This window comes from Pithys albifrons, chromosome 6 (assembly GCF_047495875.1).
Source record: "Pithys albifrons albifrons isolate INPA30051 chromosome 6, PitAlb_v1, whole genome shotgun sequence".
Classification (NCBI taxonomy): Eukaryota; Metazoa; Chordata; class Aves; order Passeriformes; family Thamnophilidae; genus Pithys; species Pithys albifrons.
Window position 1 is genome coordinate 10,475,735 of NC_092463.1, and position 19,739 is coordinate 10,495,473.

The 19,739-nt window shown below is 38.2% G+C and overlaps 1 protein-coding gene across 7 annotated transcripts in view; it reads right to left on the reverse strand.

The window, feature by feature from the left end:
* KLC1 (kinesin light chain 1) overlaps window positions 1–19,739 on the reverse strand; it is a 50,069-nt gene that overhangs the window by 26,099 nt on the left and 4,231 nt on the right. For all 7 annotated transcript variants that reach the window (XM_071557432.1, XM_071557433.1, XM_071557431.1 and 4 more), the window contains exons 2-4: window positions 5,643–5,904; window positions 2,203–2,433; window positions 154–232 (exon numbers count right to left, since the gene is read on the reverse strand). In XM_071557432.1, the coding sequence (XP_071413533.1) occupies window positions 154–232; window positions 2,203–2,433; window positions 5,643–5,903 (571 nt within the window). In that variant the 5' untranslated portion in view covers window position 5,904. The remainder of the gene's footprint in view (window positions 1–153; window positions 233–2,202; window positions 2,434–5,642; window positions 5,905–19,739) is intronic.

The following is a 19,739-nucleotide window of genomic DNA, read 5'->3' on the forward strand; positions in this document are numbered from 1 at the left end:
ACGTGCACCAGTAAGTTTCCTTATTCCCGGAGAGGCATTCACTACTCCAGCTGTGCCCCAGAGGATCCCAAGCATGGATTCATTTTTGTAAAGAGTATCTTTATATTCTGCTTTGCAGAAACACACCAACATTGTAACCTGAAGTGCACTTACTTCCTTGTCCTTGGTCATCCTCATCATTGGGAAACAAGTCATCCAAAGGCTCTTTGGTGGAATCCGTATCTTTATCCTCCTATAGAACAAGCCCAAATCCAACAAATTAAATCTAAGGCAACCCATTTAATCAGCAATGTTAAAGGAAAAGCCCACATTCAGAACTTTAAAATTGACAAGAATAACATTTCTCGCAGTTTTATAAAGGTCTTACATTCAAATGTATTTACACACCCTGTCCCAAAACAACACAGGACAGGACACCTTCAGAAGAGCCAGGAATAGAAATCAGGTCTCCTAAATTTCAGTCTCAATTTCAGCACACCAGAACACATTTGATATTCTCACAGAGGCATTAGATCTAATGAAAGTACCCAGTGAAGAGCAAGCACTGCTGAATACAGAATTGACCATGGTACTGTTTTTAGTCATACAGAGCAGTTACAGATGGGCAAGGGAGAGGATTAAGGAGACCTCAATTTCTGAGTACTCAACTTCTGCACCAAGAACTGATTTTGCAATTGTAATCTCTAAGGTTCAAAAATTTAAAAAAAACACTTGGAAGGAAGTTCATCTCCAATAGCCTCCATCTGGAATCACACTAATTTCTGCACAATCCATCAGTATATATAGATTTTAAACATCCAAAGATCATTCCAGATGTAAAACAGATCACCCCTCAATCCCATTTTTAAACGTGGAGTCTACTTAAGTTCTCAGAAATGTTAAGCTCAGTAAGGAGAAGACCCAGTAAGGAGCAGAACACATTTCTATTTTTCTGGCTCTCCAGTCGACACCTTTTCCCATAGAAGAGAAAAAGACAACTGCTGCTGTTGGCATCCAAAGTCAACAGTGGCAAATCAGGTGCACTGCCAACACAGCAAATTGATGGGACCAGACCTTAGAAGGGAAGTTCATAATTTTAAGTGTGCAGATTCCAACCTCATCCTGATTCTATACAACTGACTATTTCAAAGACTAACAACAAAGACTGTCCATATGGTTAGTGATGATAAAGATGCTTTGCTTACTTTGACTCTATGTGCCAATTAAACTTCAAATAACAGTGCTATTTAGGCCATCTGCAGATTACATTTTGACAGTTAGCACATCAAAATCCCAATATTCCCTCCTTCTGCCACTTACTTTTCTGAACAGGCTTCACTGGCAGTATTCAGCTACAGATACCAAACCATGAAACAGCACTGAAAAATTCCATGTGCAACCGACCAAAACGACTCTCACTGCTTACAGTATGTGAAAAAGGATTAGTCAAGCAGTCAGTCAAGCATGACTAACCACATGTACTTTCAACCATTATGTTGCTAAAATAATTAGTTAAGAAAAACTGTTCTTTCCGAAACACAGCTGAGAAGGTCTGAACACAAAAAATGAAATCTTTCTCTACAGTGCCATCTAACTGAAGGAAACAAAAAGATTTTTAAAAAGGGCAAATCAGAAGTCTTTTTAAGTAGTAAGTTACTCGTTCACATAAATTAAATTGTATCCAGTTTTTCTCTGAATCTAAGAATATGCAACACAACGGGCCTGAAAATGTGCAGGTGATCACAGTGTCTGACAGGAGGTCCTGAAAGGACTATCCCAGTGTAAATTCTCAGCAGATGCAAAAGCTACACACTGATTTCACTAGATGAAAATTAAGTATTTCTCCTGCAGTCAAAATAAGCCAAATTTCCAAGGTACTTAGAATCTCTCATAGGTTACATTCCCCACTTATTTTAACTGCTGAACTTACAGAAGTGAGATTTTGGGCTGGGTCAGTTCTTTATAATTTTTAAGCTTACATGATACTAAATGAATATTTATGGATTTTAATCCTCATGTATTTTATTATCTACAGACAGTAAAATACATAACTCTCAAACTAAGAATAAACACTCTTCTGCAAACCATGCAACACTGGTACAAGGTAAGTTTTAATGACAAGTTTATGTTAGAGACGAATAAAATGTATCTGTCATTTCTTGCTGAATAGGCAGATTACAACATATGTAAATGTAAGGTGCTTTTTACTGTACAGCTACTTACTGATGGTGAAATGTCATCGTCGTATTTTTTTAATTGATTCATGAATTCTAGATGTTTCTTTTCTTCCTCCAGCTGAGCCACAGACTGCTCACTTTTCTGTAGTTTCTGCTGTGTATTGGCTAATTCATCCCGTAGCCACTGATTTTCCTGGCATAGCCGTCGAACCTGAGCACGCAATTTCTGCTTCTCTGATTCCACTGCATTTAAGTGATTTGACAAGGCCATCATTACCTAAAAAGCACAATGTGTCACATGACATACTTTCCCTAGAATCCAGGCCTGCATTTAATATAAAAGCCTTTTATTATTTAAACCTGTCAGCTGTGAAATCTGGTAAACATTCACATTTCTCTTCTTTACAGACCTGTTCTCGCTTTTCTTCTAAACTCTTTTACCTTTTACAATCACAGAATGGTTTGGGTTGGAATGGACCTTATCTAGTTCCAATCCCCCTGCCATGGGAAGGGACACCTTCCACTAGATCACATAAAGCCCCATCCAACCTGGCCTTGAACACTTCCAAGGATGCAGCACCCACAACTCTGGGCAACCTGTTCCAGTGTCTCACCATCCTCACAGGGAATAATTTCTTTCTTATACCCAATCTAAACCAATCCTCTTTCACTTTCAAGGCATTACTCCATGCCTGTATAAGAAGTCCCTCTCCAGCTTTCTTGTAGCTTCTTTAGACACAGGCAGGTGCTCTAAGGTCTCCCTGGAGCCTCCTCTTCTCCAGGCTGAACAATCCCAACTCCCTCATCCTGCCTTCACAGGAGAGGTGCTCCAGCTCTCCGAGCATCTTCATCACCACCTCTGGACTTGCTCCAACAGGTCCACGTCCTTCCTATGTTGGGGGCCCCAACCTAGAGGAACTCATTAATGATTGTTTTCCATGATGCTAATCAGAAGTTAAAATGGTTTTAGGATTCCTTGAAAATGAGATATAATCTTAAAATAGATGAAAAATTTGAACTAGATTACTGAACTGGAACTATTTGTTCTGCTAACATCAAATGGAGCACTTTCAACTTGAAGGATCACAAAAATAACCTAAGAACTAACCCAGAGTTCTAATTTAGCAGCTTCCAGACAGAAAAGGATTGCTTTAGATGTTCACAGTTCATGAGGATGAACACCTCAGCATAACGATAATACTTCAAAGGGACAGTTATACTACTGAGCTCTAAATGTGCAATTGATCACAGAATTATATAAGCACTTTATATTACTTACAAGCTTGACTGTACAGACATTCAAACACAGTCAGAGTAAGGACAAAAATAGAACAGCCATAAAAGCAGTTTGCTTGGATTGGGGTTTTTTTGCCAAGCAAAGTTAAATGCAAAAGAAGCTTATTAAGTGAAAGTTAGACACTACCAGCAGAAGATATTCTCCCTTCACTGTTTATGCAATCTCCCACTGGCATATGTAGAACAGCTGACAACAATCCCAGGAAGCACACCTTGCAAAAGTGGAACACTGGTGAGAATACAAACCTTTTAGATCAGTTTGATGTCTTCCTGTTACTAGTATTTCACCTCTTAAATTTCATGAGTTTTTTAAAACAAAGTTACCTTTAAGTGGTTTTATACTAAGTATTTAATGTGAAACAGGTAGTGTCCTTAGCTGAAATTTGAGGTGTCAAAAAATTCATCAAGCCTTTAGAAACAACTTTTTCTTATAAAGGCAAGAAAAACTTCACGTATAGTTTCCTAATACAAGTCCAAATGTCCAACCTTCAGCATCTACCTATTCACATATCCAAAACTGTTTTAATATTTTAAATTACTTGGCCTATTCAAACAGTGGCATTTGTAAAATCAGAAAGTAAATTTAGGAAAGTTTAATAAGAGGGTGAACATATTCAAAAACTGAACAAGGTACAATAGTAAACTAAAACCTTTTGTAATCTTACTCTCTAGAATTAACTGAAAGGAAAGTCTGGTCACTTCTCCAGTAAAGTTAGGTTCATTTTCCTGGAAACAACACTTATGTCACCAGACCTACATGCATGTGACAAAAAACATCTGTATCATATCTTCATTTCTTAATTTAAATAAACAACAACAACAAATTATTACTGCAGGAAGAATAGCCTTATCAGGTCTGACAGTAGTAGTTTGAAGTGTAACTGGTTTCCTAACAAAGGCAGCAAATGAAATGAAGATTTCTTGGCTCCTTGTCACCACAGTTCACAAAGGAGCAAACAAGGCAGGAACATCTGCAGCTGAGGCGGATGAATCTGACAAAGCCAAGGATCAGAACTAGGTTTTCAGAGTCCAAATACCACACCGAAGTTAGGATTCACTCACAGATCTTCTACAACCAACCATTAAAGGTAATTGAAGTACTGCAATTTTGTTCCATGTATCTTCTAGTATTTCCTTCTAATACAAGGGATCAAAGCTTGTATAACATAATAAGGCCTGACAGTCTGTACCATGATGTCCAGGGCTTCCAAGTTCTCATGTGTGGTAACCCATATTTCCTTCTCTCAGTCTCAATTCACCATGATCCAATGCCCACAGCTTCCAGATCACCATACAGGAAGAGCTTGATCCACATGAGAAGTCTGAGCACAGTTACTGACTATAAAGCCTATATTCTATATTAATATAGCCTATTAATACAGAAACAAGTCATTGGCATTTTCAACTCACGTGCAAACACTCTGCCATTTTACACTGGTGACTGTCACATCACATCTTTTCAGGTTTTTGATCTAGTACAAAGTACCCTAAAGTTGTCCTGTAAATACAGTCCTGACAGCCCACACTAAACATACATCTTTTCACTCATCTGCAGATGATACCTCCATCAACTAAAGTAGTTCCCAGAAATCAGCTCAGAGTCTTCCAGGGAATGTTGTTCAGATTCTGCACTCAATTATTAATCTTTCAAATGCTTTTAAATTCCATTTTGGTTTAGTGAAATGTTCAATAAGCATTAGAGATTCTTAAGCTCTAGGAGCACCACGAGCTATGATCATGAGAACCTCAGAATTAAGGGAACACAAACATTATATAAACATATAAACATTAAGGTTACACCAGAGCTAAAAGGCTGGAGCAAATTCATGTATATGTGTGTAAATATGTGTGAGACCTTCCTATGCAGTGATTTAGAGCTAAAATGCCACTGCTCAGTTCTTGAGTTGCTTGAACATTACCTGCTTAATGCTGCAGAAAAGTCCAAACAGAAAATACAACTGTCTCACTGAAGTAAAGAGGAGCTCAGTTAAGACCTTCAATGCTTTAACACTGAATGCACAATTAGTTCCATAACACACCAAGACAGACAGTAATTACCTCTATTAATTACAGCACTCTTTCTTCCTTAACATGCACGAAAATATAAATGGCCCAGCACATCACTAACATTCAGTAAGGCAAATGCAAGTCCTTAAAGTCTGAAATGCTTTATTTCCACTGCAATTTTACCTGTGCTTCACTAAGGCCAAGCTCCAGCATTTCCAGTGACTTTCGAATCATGTTTGATTTTTCTTCCACCAGATTGGTTTCATCATCTTTCTTCAAACATTTCAGTGTTTCAAGTAAGCTCTGTAAAATTGAATTGTGTTCATTCTTCAGTGCCTCTAGTCCATTGATCACTTGCTTAGTTTTGGCAATGATTTCATCTTGAGTAAGCTTCTCCAACTTCTCTTCCTTTAAATACACCATTGTGGACATGTTTTCATACATTCTGAAATGGAAGAGTATGGTAGTCAATACAAAATTAAAAATAAAGTAGGTAATTTTCCGTAAATGAATAGTTTTCATTTCAGAAGTCATTAAGACACACAAATTTGAAATGTATAATCAGAGTGCAATTATATTTGTGCACAACATTCTGGGTTTGAACAGTGTTTCAGGTTTTCCAGTTTCTACTTCCAGACTTAATATTAACACTCACTCATGTATCAGACACCACCACATAATAAAATACAGACTACAACATGGCAGAAGAATTACTAATGAACAGTGAAGAACAGGATTCTGGTTTGTGCTAAAACTGGTACAAAAGTAGCTGGTGTATAAAATACACACTATAATAAATACAGCTATTCACAAACGTCACTGATCTGCAGCTCTTTACAAATAACCAGAGATTGAAGAATTTGAAGAAATACCATCCAGCCTTCTAAAAGAGACGAGAAAAAATCACCCTATTTCTGTCAAAAGGAAACACCATCTTCATCCTTTCCCAAGGGCTAAAAAACCTGTTATCACTACATCTTTTCCCTCTGAGACTATTTTACATTCATTACTGTAACTGTGCAGTTACACACAGACATTCAATTGCCTACAGGTCTAGATAAAGCTGTTTTGCTGAGGATGCAACAGCTGCCTCATGCTGGAAAAAGTAGTTTGCATAACACAACCCTTGCAAGACACATTTCACTGTGCAATTTTTCAGCACCTTATGGCCTACACTGAGGATAGCAGATTTCTGAATGTTTGTTAACACCTCTACCAAATGCAAATGAAGATCCAAATAAAATTTAGAAACTCAGGTAACTTAATTATCACACGTGCTGTTACTGAAGTGACAAACAAGTATAACAATGTAAAAATGCAAAGAGAAGACAAATAATTTGGCCCTTTATAAATGTCACCAGAAAAATGTTCTGTAATGAAAACAAATAACTGAGAAATTACACCTTTCTGCTTAAGATACTTCCATCTTTGACTGAACCAGAAAGTATAAATTAAAATAAAAAGGAAAAAGTTATCTAAAACAATAAATTAAATTATCATATCCATGTGAATACACTTGGGGAAACATTGATAAAATAATATTTAATATTAATTATACTATATTAATACAGAAACAAGTCTAGTTTTAGAAGGAAAAAAATTACAACCACTTAAATATTGAATTAAAACTGCTATAAAGAACATGCATATATACACACCATGACAACAGCAAAATGATGTGCACTTATGCTTTTCTAATACATTAAAAATAAAAGGTTACTCCTGTTTATATGCACTCCAAATGCCCTCTCTGTTATGACCTCCTGCAATGCAACACCCCAAAGGCACATCCATTTGTGCCCTGCCCACAGAAAAGCTGCACGCAACACTGGGTTTATTTTCTAATAATCTACTGTCTGAAAACACAGTTAACTTGGAGAAGCAGTGAAATTAGTTTTACCCCAGTTTAATTGAGCATGGCCTAAGAAATTAACTCATGAAAATCTGATGATAATTTACACATTTCCCAATTATAACCCGAGAACTATTACCCAGAACGCTTAAAAGGCAGTTCTAAAGTTGCGTAGAAAAATTAAGTTCAATTTAACACAGGACAAATTTGTAAATAAATGCTTCTAACACCCACAGTCATAAACAAAATTGTTACAGATTATGGTAACTGCAACATACAGCTCAACCTGAATTACCCTTGGTATGCTTTCTCACCTTCAATTAACAAAATCCATCCTGAATGCAAAGAACTGAACCTTTGATTACAAGGAAATAAAACCAGCAGAGAACATCTAATAAAGTGACCATCTGTGTGTTATGTGAACAGGGGCAGCAACTCCTTTTGCAAGCCTCATGTTCTGTCATTCTACAGTAAGGATGAAAAGCAGGTGTGTGCATGCATGGATGTAATATATATATAGATAACTTTTTTTTAAAAAAATTGCACATTTTAAACACCACAGTGTATGTAAAATGAATTCTAAGTGATGAATGCAGATAAATTAACACCCACTCACTGCTACAGAAAACCAAGAAACTGATACAAAAAACTACATTAGGCCTTGCAATAGTCATGTCTTCATAAACAAAGAATGAAGTAGCCTGGAAAGCACCTGCCTGACACACAAAATTCAGCCAAAAGACACATCTGTGTGCACAGTTACAGCTAAGCTGTGAAACCAGGACACAGGTTTGTTTCTGGAAGGAAAATAGGGTTGTCAAGAGCACCAATACAGTCAGGACAGAGCTCTGGCAAAATACACTGAAGTGGCAATTCAGGATGGCTGAGGCAGCACTGCAGCTTTTGAAGAGAAGCAAAATAGGTTTAAACCTGATGGGGCAAAACCATCCTTAGCAACATCCCAGTAGCAGACCTGCCTTACTAATGCAATGCTTCCTGTGTAAATCCAAAGTGCCAGGTTTTGTAGCCACCTCATTCCAAACACCAAATGTGGCTAAAAAGCTTCCTCTGCCCCAGCAAACCACACTGCAGCCAGAGCCAAGTGCAAAGCTGCATCAAGACAGACTGACCAAAGGTCTATGCAGCCTGGACAGGGATTCTCACATCCCCTCTAATGAAAATTGTAAGAATCCCAGTCTCTCTCACTGAGAGGAAGGGAACAAATCTTTTGGTATACATTTTGTAGGGTGTCTGTTGTCTTGGTTTTGTTTTGGCTTCTCAGCCCCCGAGCTGCCTCTCCTTCTCCCTCCACTCCTCAAAGCAGAGGGAAAGAAAAGGGGAAAAAAATGAAAGGGGGGAAAGAAAAAACTTGAAAGAAACTGAATTAAATTGGAGTATATAGGTATATTTTTAAATGCTTGCAATTATATATACACAATCTGCACTCAACATAGGAAAACTTCCAGGGGAAAAGGAAAGGGAAGGGGAAAACAGAGACAACAAAGGGACAAAACAGAACAAATAGGTACAACGAGACACGCCCGCCCACCCCCCAAGCAAACCAGTCCAATACAATCCTACCAACGACTGTCAAAAGAAGGCCAGCTCTTTCTCACGCTCTCTTTCTCTCTCTCTGATCTTCTGCATGGCTCCAACAAGGGACCAAAAACAGCAAACTCCCTGCTCCCAACCCTCACCAGAAGAATATGACCAGCCACTTATCTCCCTCTCTGATATCCTCCCTTGTCACCTGGGAGGGGAAAAACAGGTGGGGAATACCCAGGAGATGGGCCTTTCCCTGGTTACACCTGGTTACTAGGGAAGGCCTGGATCAAAACTATCACACTGTTTAAATGACCTCTGTATCAAACACTACAAAAAATTTGGACAATGTTCTCCAGAGTTTCACAGATTGTGTTTGGGAGAATAATTTAGAAAACAGAAGGGTAACACACACATCATTTTCCATGCTATCAGATCTGATTCTCTGTAGGAGTAAAATGAATAAATAAATATCCAATATGCTTTAAGAGCAGCATGGAGGTGTGATGATATTTCCATTAATTTTTTTAGGATATTTTACAAAAGATAGTTACCTATTCATCAAACAACATATGTGAACACACAATCAAACAATTACAATTGCATACCCTGAGGCAGCAAACCCCATACAGGAAGCCAACAAATTAAGTCTGGATGCAGGATGTATACAGAGGAAAAGAGACAAAACCTACCCTGCCTTTCTATTGTCACTTTTCAAAAAATGTTAACTCTTTCTTCCTATACTTTTTCCCCTAGAGAAGAAAAAGGATGTAGGCAAAGACTTCCTAAGCTCCTGTCAGTTTTATCCTGATGCTGCAAATTTTATCTGTTACAACGCAGGAATTATAGATGAAAATACTAGTTTTTAACTCAGTGTACAATTGAAAACAAAATAAGGAATTGAGATGCAGAAAGGTTTATTTGGAAAACAGTTTTGGATGAGGGGAAAAAAAAACAAAAAAGGACTGCAGCCAGAGTTGCAGAGACACTCACCAGCTCAGCTGGCTTAAGCAATTTACATCTCTTATTGAGTATGTGCCTGTGCAAATCTTGAGTATTACCTTCTCTGTTTGTTTTCGACAACATAGACCATGTTAAAGTACAAAAGTAACTGAATGCTTTTTTAAAAATCAAGCAACCTTCTAAACCACTCAAATTTAATTAACTTTGACAGATCAACATCAAAAGCCCTGAAGTGACATCTACTAAAGTGGTTCCCACAAAATTTTATAACATAAATTCACATCAAAGAAATGGATTGAGAGTAGCAAGAATATGAACTAAAGAAAGCATGAAGAAAGCAGGGCCAAGCCTCCTGCCTTTCAGTCGTGTAACCACTGGGATAATCCCATCATACACAAACGACTTAAGTGGCTGTTATCTGTAATCAGTTTAAGTATTTTGTTATTCATAAAACTTTCAAACCAACTGCACTAGTAATGCTGACATCACAATTTGTGCCTAAATTCTCCTACTGACATACACACATCACAGACAGCTCCTTAAGCTCTCCACTCGTATTTAGGGATCTCTTAAACACAAATAGCTTTTCCTACTCAGCTACTTTTAAAGAAGTGTCATTTTTCTGTAGATCACCCTAAAATATTCTTGAGCCAAAACATAAACATATGAATCCCTCTTTGCATAGGAAAACTTATCAAGGAAGAATTTCATTCTAAAAACCCCACAAGACTTTCTTTTTCCTTGACTGAAGATTAGTAGAGGTCCTGAAGACAAATAAACAAAACCATTCTAATTTTTAACTTGTGATGAATCCCTAAGGATTCCCTCTCTCTGTATTGGTATTTTCATTATTTAACAGGTTTCAAGTACTAAAAGCTTGGAAGATAAAGTTTTAATATATCTAGTGTCTGATCATTATTCCTTCAAAATACAATTTAAAATAAATAAATTTTAAGACCCCCAAAGTCTAAACTGCTGCATCAAGCCAAATTCTTCCTAAACTTTTTCCTCTCAATATAGCTAGCAGTCAGCATAGCTGAAAATTACAGCAAAATGTGTTTGCATACAAGAAAGAGTAAATTGTCTTCCTAAGAGTAAAAGCTGCTACAAGTAAACGCAGATTGGACATGGCACTGAGTGCCATGATCTGGTAAATGGACTGGAGTTGGACCAAGGGTTGGACTTGATGATCTCGGAGGTCTTTTCCAACCCAATCAATTCTATGATTCTAAGACTGTCTCAAGCCACACCTGTCATCTACATGCACTGCAAATTCCACACAGTTATAGGATATACTAATTTGAGCTTTTTGTATCTCTAATATGTACCTAGCAGTTCACTGTTTCATAACAATAATCAGTCTATTCAGGGCTTTTAACCCTAATTTCACCCTCAGTTCCTCCTTAATTAAATAGCAAGGCTCAGCATCCTACATCTGCCATGTGCTTGTTCCAGTTCTGTATGAGCTGGAAATTACAAATCATTAATTCCCTGCTTAGACCACGAACATGTCTCATTACATCACGGAACGCACCATCTTCAAATACTACGAGCTGCTTTAACTGCTAATCCTCAAAATATGAGAAATTGCCTTCTCAAACAATCCTCAAAACATCACAGGCCTTCCAAGCACAAAAAGAAAATCAGCAACAAAGGCAAGAGATGAAAAACAGTCTGTGGAGGGACCGAGTTGTGTGTCAAACACCGCATTAACTGCACCCTTCCCTAAAGCAACTCAGCCAAACGCAGAAATGACAGGGATGAATCACCCATGGGTGTCTTTCATGCACTTAGAAAGGTATTTGTAGAAGGATTCAGATAACAAACACTTTGGGGTTTGAATACATTTCTGTTATGGTTTACAGTCAGAAATCTCTGAAAGAACAATAATAACTTTTTTTTAATCTAAGATGTTAATTTCTCTTTCTTTGTGAGGCTACTTCTGCCATCACAAGTCATGTTCTCATACATAAGGAAATTTAAAATCTTTCTGGTTTTGTTTGATTTGCCCTCCTTTTAGTTAAAATTGTTCCTTACACCCATGAATTTTATTCCAATACATTATCTCTAGCCTCTCAAAAGAATTAAAGTAGTTTTTCCTCTTGCCATATTCAGCACTGTAGCTTTACTGCTACTGCTATCCATCCATCACTATTTCATCATCTGCATTTGAACTGACACAGAATAGAAAATCTGGAACTGCACCTGCAAACAATGTCCTGTTGGAGGCCAGACGGAAGGCACACTCGCTGACCCAGTTCTATAAACAGAATCCTGCTGCACTTCTGCACTGCCTCGGGTTTCCAGATACACGATCTCAGAAAGCATCTTCCCAGTTCAGCACACAGGTACACAGGCTACCTTACACACCACTCGGGGGAGGCTGCAAATCACTGACCAGAAGCAGGTAAGAAGAGGGAGCTGCACAAGTCTAGCAACCAATACTGAGCTACAGAGAAACTCCCCCTCTATTAGGGGAGTCACTTTTCTACCAACACGCTGCTAATAAGCACCTAAATAAAAAAAAAAATCTTACTGTGCTACTTCTGTCAGCCTTCAACTCCGAGCTAACCCCGTATGCAGAAGTTTGACCTACTACTTGGTTTAAAATGCAAGTATGCAAGGTAAATACTATAAAAGGGACATGTGTAGTCCTTTAATGTCAAGGGCACATATCCCAAGAAAAGCTCAAAATCACATCTATAATTCGACCTCCAACCTTAACACAAGATGTCTGTGTTTGTAAGCAAACAGGACACACACTCATACTTTGCAGAGTTCTACCAATTATAGTAAATGCATAATAAGCAGAGGACAGTTTGACTAAAATGTGTAGAAGACCAGAAAACTTCAACACGGGCAGAGATTCCCACTGGTGTAATGTGGCTGTTGCTGTTCTATCAGCACTGCCAGCACTGCCCACTCTCCACAGGGCATCAGTGGGAAGAGGCTGCGCAGCCTCATGTGCCATCCCTGCTCCACAACAGCATCCACCTCTGGAAAATACTGTGCCAGGCCCCAGGAAACCCCACTGGCTGTCAATACACCCATGCACTGCATTGAACTATGTTTAAGTGAAGAGGATTATGTACTTGTTTAGCTGAAGAACACAGCCACTGTATACCTACCTTGATAAATCTTGTAATCTGTTAATGTTGGAGCCTGCCTTAAAAAAAAAAATCACACCTTTCAGGAAAAATCTTGGCATTCTTTGGAAGATGAAAAAATTATTAAGGAGAAAAGCAGGCTAACAGACTATATTTGCTAAAAAAAGAGATGATAGCAAAAATAGCTCCTATAAGACCCTTAGCAAGGGTGATGCTGACAATTCTCTCTGAGAAAGCACAAGCTAAGATGATTTGCTCTGCTCAGAAAGTACAAGCTATGAAGATTTGCTCTGCTGCAGAGTCCTTTTATTTAGATTTCTACAGTATGCTACTTCAGCACTAATGAAGCATATACTGTTTCTTAGCAATCATATCTGCATTCTTATAGGTAACAAACTTAATACTATTTTGAAATCAGTACTTTTTCACATTTCAAGGATAACTGATAAAACCCTTGGGAGCAATTTCAGCCCTCAGCTTGCCCTCATTTCTAGCAAACTATATTCATTAAAATTATTACTTCTTAGTGAAATAGTTAATTCAGCAAAAAAAATCCTATAAGGTATTAAAGTCTTCAGTGACATAAAAGCACTCTGTAACTACACAGATTATTCCTTCCTCTTAAAGGAAAGATTATGGTGTCAATCCCCTGACAGTGCTGCACCGAATAAACACCAGCTACTAGCTGGCATTTCAATTACCATGATACAGCAAATCTGCATCCTTCTAACTGCAGACAATCCAGATGACCTGTCAATCTATTTCCAAGTCTCTTTTAGATTAAAGCATATCTGGAATTCCATAATGCTGCAGGCCAAATCCCATCTTGCTCCTTCTGCTCACATACTGCAAGAGACAGAGACCCACAGATACTACCCCTATTTTTTGTGTAAAACAAATCAAGGGAAAATATCCTCTTTCTGGCATATCTCACCAACTACATTTTACTTTTCTGAAGGCCTAAAAAGATATAGTTACTAAAACACAGAATAGTAACATGTCCTAAAATCACCACCGATTCTCTTTCTCTGAGAAGTGTCACCTGTTTAGATCCTACAATCAGTCCACATGTATCATAAGTAAGAGAAAAATTTATTCTCTGTGTACATTCCCAAGCCCTTCTAACATCTCAGGTTTTGGATGAAGCTGGGTGTGTATTAAAATCCTTCTACGCATTTGTTGTCACATCAAAGATCACTCTCAGTCAAAGCTGAAGCAAGTGCAAAAGGAACCTGAGAGGCGTGTGTGTGTCTAAGGCAGTTCAGCAGACACAGTCAGAAGTCCAGAGGAACTGCACTAAAAGCCAGACTTCCAAGAAGGTACATCTTACTAATTCTTTGTTAATTGAAGTTATTATCATCTGTTACAGGCTGGTGGTTCGTAACTTCCTTACTCAAAACCTGAGACAACACACCTACCACCCCTCAGACTTGGTGGCAAGATGGAAATCCCATTCTTTTCCAGACTAATAAAACTGAATACAAACCTCTTTTGCTGTTTAGTAGCATTAGGTAAAGGCCTCTACTGCTAATTTTTTGATTTTTAGTTATGTCCATGCAATCTCTGAAGGCACACAGCCTGCAAATTGCAAGGTCTCCTACCCCTTGGAGCAAGGGAGTTGCCTCCTTTCTGTAGTCCTGCTGTGTCAGCAGCAAACAGCGTCTCCTTCAAAGCAAACGCTTCCATAGCTTCTGTGAGGACTAATAAACACTTCCAAGCTGCCACCAATGGACCTTGAGAAAACAGAGCTTTCTGCCTTCACGAAAACAGCGACAACACACCAGTCTGGACTACAGAGGATCTGCCTTCTGGTTGTGTCAAAAAAGCCCATCTCACTGGATCATTGCAACAAAATGACCATGACTGTATTAACAAGTCTTTATTTACACAAAGACAGAATAAACATATTTAAATACATCAGAAGGCAGAAGTTTAATCATTAAAACATTAATGATTAATGTTTTAATTAATTAATCATTTATCATTATTTAAAATAATTACATTTAGTCTTAGTTATTAAAAAGGCTTGTCACAAGAATCAAAGGTACATCAGGGAAAATCAAGGCTAACTTGTTCAAAAAATTGTATTGTAGTTTAGTATTTTGCAGTTACAAAGACACGCTTCATAAATTATCTACATTAAGTGGATTGAAGGGAAATTTTGACTGTATTTTTCAATAAATACTGTCAAGGCAGTTTGCATCACAAATCCATCGTCATTATCAAATTCCAGTTTTTATCCTCAATATTCCAAGAATCTACATTTATTTCTGTGTGAAAATGGCACTTGAGTCTTCATGGACTGGCCAACTCTGTGCAACCACGTCTTCAGTGAGTCTTGGTAAGACTGATTAGAGATGGTGAGAGAGTCTGAGACTGGGATAGAGGGGTACAGTAACATCAGAAGTGTTTTCAAAGCTACTTGTCTTATAATTTTAAACTGTCAGTAGTGTAGACAAAACATTTTTTGAGCTTGCCTCTAGTTCTTTCATTTTGCACTGTTACTTTTGGACAAGAACTGCTTTATTGACTAGTGAGAGTAAGCATCCATTTACGTTATCTATTTATCTAAGCTCTAAATAGCACTTAGGTAAAAGCACAGGAATGTTCCCATCTAATCAGACTTCCACAATACATTAAAAACTCCATCAGCCACCATTTACTAACACCAGATCTATAATTTTGACCAAATCTACTTTTTATAGCGTACCTATAAACATCTAAAAAATGCATTCAGGAAGGGCAGAGAAGGCCACATCTTGTCTCATATCACTGGAATTATGTGGGAAACTTGGCTGACAATTTACTCTGAGTACAGATTACGTCGCTTTTATGTGCTTGAGGACATTGAAGAGAAGGGTTATTTGAACTGAAACAAGAAAATCAGCAATTTCTTCTTCAGACATAAAAGGAACATCCACTAACATTGTTCAGCACACACTAGTCTTTGGGTTTAACAAATCCTTAAATCTGTTTTTGAAGCTGTCTTGATTACATTTTAAGATGCACAAACTGTACAGTGTATTCCTTCAACCTTTAGGAAAAACAACGTCCTACTGCTTATTCTTCCATTAAAAGAAAGAAATACAAACCCAATAACCTAATTCTTACAAAATTACTACAGAAAAAGTTTCACCATTAAATTGTTCAGGCATCATCCTTACTATTGAGAAGAAATTAATGCTATGCCATAAAAAATTACATCAAATTGATACTTTTGATGCTAATCACAAATTATCAAACTAATTTTTTTATACCTTACATATTTAATTTCATAGAAAGCATAGCAAATGATGAAAAAGAACCTTATTTCACTCACTGAATAAAGAACCTCTTATCACTCACTGATTCTTACCTACTACTGCAGAGAGCTGATTTAGCTGTGGGGTTGGGAATACTTTCCTTGTTAAGGACTCCATAATCTGCAGGGCTTACTCAGGTGGTCTGAACTGTACAGGCTCAGGAGGGACAGTGCAGTACAGCAGGCCCTAATACAGGATTTGACAAAGGCACCTTTGCATTATTTGCACTCACACCTGAGGACCAAATGGTAATTCCAGATCGCTCTCCTGTGATCTTTCCCATTCATGATTTATCTTGGCTAGTGCTGGGCACTGGCTGACCCTTGGAGACTCCTGAAATCCTTGCTGTGGTTAAGGCCACCAGCAGTGTAGTAGTTGCCACCATCCTGCTGCAGTACAACACCCTTCTGGTGGACTGACACACAACCAGAGCACACACTAACTGGGAAATAAACACAAAGTAAGTTAAAAGTTACATTTCAGTATTATTTCTTAAACTATCTCACAAAAGTGTTTTGAAACATCCCTTTCCTGCAGAATGGCAGAATAGTGACTTCCTAAAACAGCTGTGCCACTAAAAGCACCATACCATGTGCTTGCAAGTCTTGCTCCCTGTGCAGCCAGACTACAGGCTGAATGGAAAAAAAAGGCAGTGAGTGTATTTTCAGGCTTTTTTATTGTAACAAATGGGTGGGGATCAAGATTCAATGGCCACACAACCTACGAGCCATCACTGTAATTCAAACCCTGCTGCTCTCAAGAATGTGCTGTACATCTTTACTCTGCACCTCCATTCTGCACAGACTCCAAATTCAGGAACATTTTTTGTTAATTTAAATTATTTATTCTAAAAACAATATTTTAAGTGTGCTCTAAAATCAATATGCAGGATATAATCTTTACTTAAAAGTACTGTGAGAGAAATTGACAGTAACCGAATAAAAATAATACTTAAAAGCAAAGTAATTGATTCATTAATCCGCCTTTATCTCTTTTCTGAACAATGGAAAGGAGACGTAATTAAGCAACAGCAAATTACTGTGACTGATTCAAAGTCACCCTATGCTGTCTCTTGTCTTTTCAAAAGGTATAGAATGGATAAATTTTTTAAAAAAAATTAGGAAAAAATCTGGCTGTTACATCTGCCAGTACCATTAACAAAACATTACACGTCATCTCTGCACATTTTCTTAAGACACTGGGCATGCCAACCAAGGACCAGGATCTGCATTCCAGAACGCTCCCAGTCCTGAATCTTGTGAAGCACTTTTATTGCATCCTCTCTGTTAAACACAATTCTGCCTTACCACAGATACAGTGATCAGGTTTGCACACCAAACCCTTCCAATACTTACCACTCATCAAAAATAACATATCTTCCTGAGGACTCATTCATTCATACCTCTAGTGAGACCTACGTCACTATCACTTGTGTCTAGGACACTGACAAACATCATCGTGACCCCACCCCTCTGTGTTTCAATACAATAATATTCATCACACAGAATGCAACTGGGCTACCACCTCCAGGGAAACTGCAAATATAAACAACAGCACATTCTTGTATCTTCCACACATTACTGCCTTCTAGTTATAGAGGAATTTAAAGACAGAAATGGCCATCCAGTCACCTGGTCTGGCTCCCTGCAAACACCACACCATGAGCATTTGTTCACTCACCAACGCTGTGGCTACAGATAATAACCTGGGCATGCTCTTCATCCAGTCACACATTCCATTTACATCCCCCCGCAACACAGGCACTCCTGTCCATAATAAATCAGAACAAAGATATTCATGCCTTTTACTGGATTATTTTTCAGTCAGAGGTGAGGGGACAGAAAAGGAAAAGGTTCAGGACACAAACAGCCAAAATACACCTATTTCCCCAGCCTGCCATGCAGCAAACTGTGTTGATACAACATGGACACAGAACAAAGGAGCAGGACTGTGGACCTTCATAAACCAGCACCAAGATGGAAGAACAGTTCAACTATACCCTTAGAGATCAACTATATACTCCTATCCTGTCAACAGAAACATTTTAGGAGGTTGTAGTCCCCCTTCTAGCTCAAGCCTGTAAACTCCAATAGGACAAGGGGGCACGGGCTTAAGCTCTGCCAGGGGAAATTTAAGTTGGATATCAGAAAAAAATTCTTTACAGAGAGAGTAATCAGGCATTGGAATGGGCTGCCCAGAGAGGTGGTGGATTCACCGTCCCTAGAGATTTTTAAACGCAGATTGGACGTGGCGCTGAGTGCCATGATCTAGTAAATGGACTAGAGTTAAACCAAGGGTTGGACTCGATAATCTTGGAGGTCTTTTCCAACCCAATCGATTCTATGATTCTATGATCCTCACAGATTATCATCCCACTAGTTCACTAATCTGACCATACACTGCCAACCTCTACACTGAGGGGGAGGGAGGAATCCCACCTCTTTAATCAACCCTTCTCTCTCTAAACACACACTGAATACAACTGGGAGCGGGGAGCAAGGATGAACATCCAGTTTGAGTACATGTAGAAACAAAACATTAAAGGTGGAGGTATAGTAAAATCCACTTGTGGCAAAGACACGAAGAAATGGAAGCTGCTCAAATCACAAGAGAAAGACAGAACCATGACTTTCACACACTATTCAGCCATTGTTTGATAAAGAAACATCCACAAAAGCACTTAATCTTAAAACACAATATTCTATTCAGGAAAAAAAAAAGGCAACAGACCCACCCAGCACAACCGAGTTCCTCGCCAGCCAGTCCCTAACCTGTGTGACATGCTTTGCAAAATCATTCAGCTACTGTCAGCTGGAAGGAGCAAACTAAAGATACATTGCAGGAATGCAGTTGCTGCAATCCCTTACTTAAAGCTTAAAACCACCACACTCTGCACTGTGGAACTGCACACACACACAGAGATAGCACAGTACCAGCAATCTTAATTTTTTGTTAACACATAACACTACAAACACTGATAAGAATGAAAATAAAGTTATCTGATAATTCTGAAAAATGTAAGTATTGCCCTTTAAAAAAACCTACTTGTAGATACAACTTTTTAAGTAGTACCAAAACGTTGGGTTACGTCAGAGATTCGAAATTCTGAACATTAGTAAGTGCAATGTTAACTTTTCAAATGGTTTGCTGGGGTACATCACACAGCAAGCAGCCACCACTCCAACCCTACAGATATGTAAGGAAGCCAGAACTACACACTGAACTGGTTACATCCTTTGTTCTAGTCACTTTAAAATTTAATAAAATCAGCTATAGTTCTGACATGATCCCAGAAATAAAATCTAAATACAATGGTTTTATGGCAGAATCCAAAGAACTAACAGGAAAATGGTCACCTTTTAGTCTCTGCAAAAGGTATTTTACTGCTTTTACCTGTAAGCAAGACTTGACATTGAGAAACCATATACAAAACCTACATTTAAGTAGACAGAAAGCATATTTAGAACATAAGGTGACTTCCTAATTTTGCATAGGAAACATAACCAACAATAAT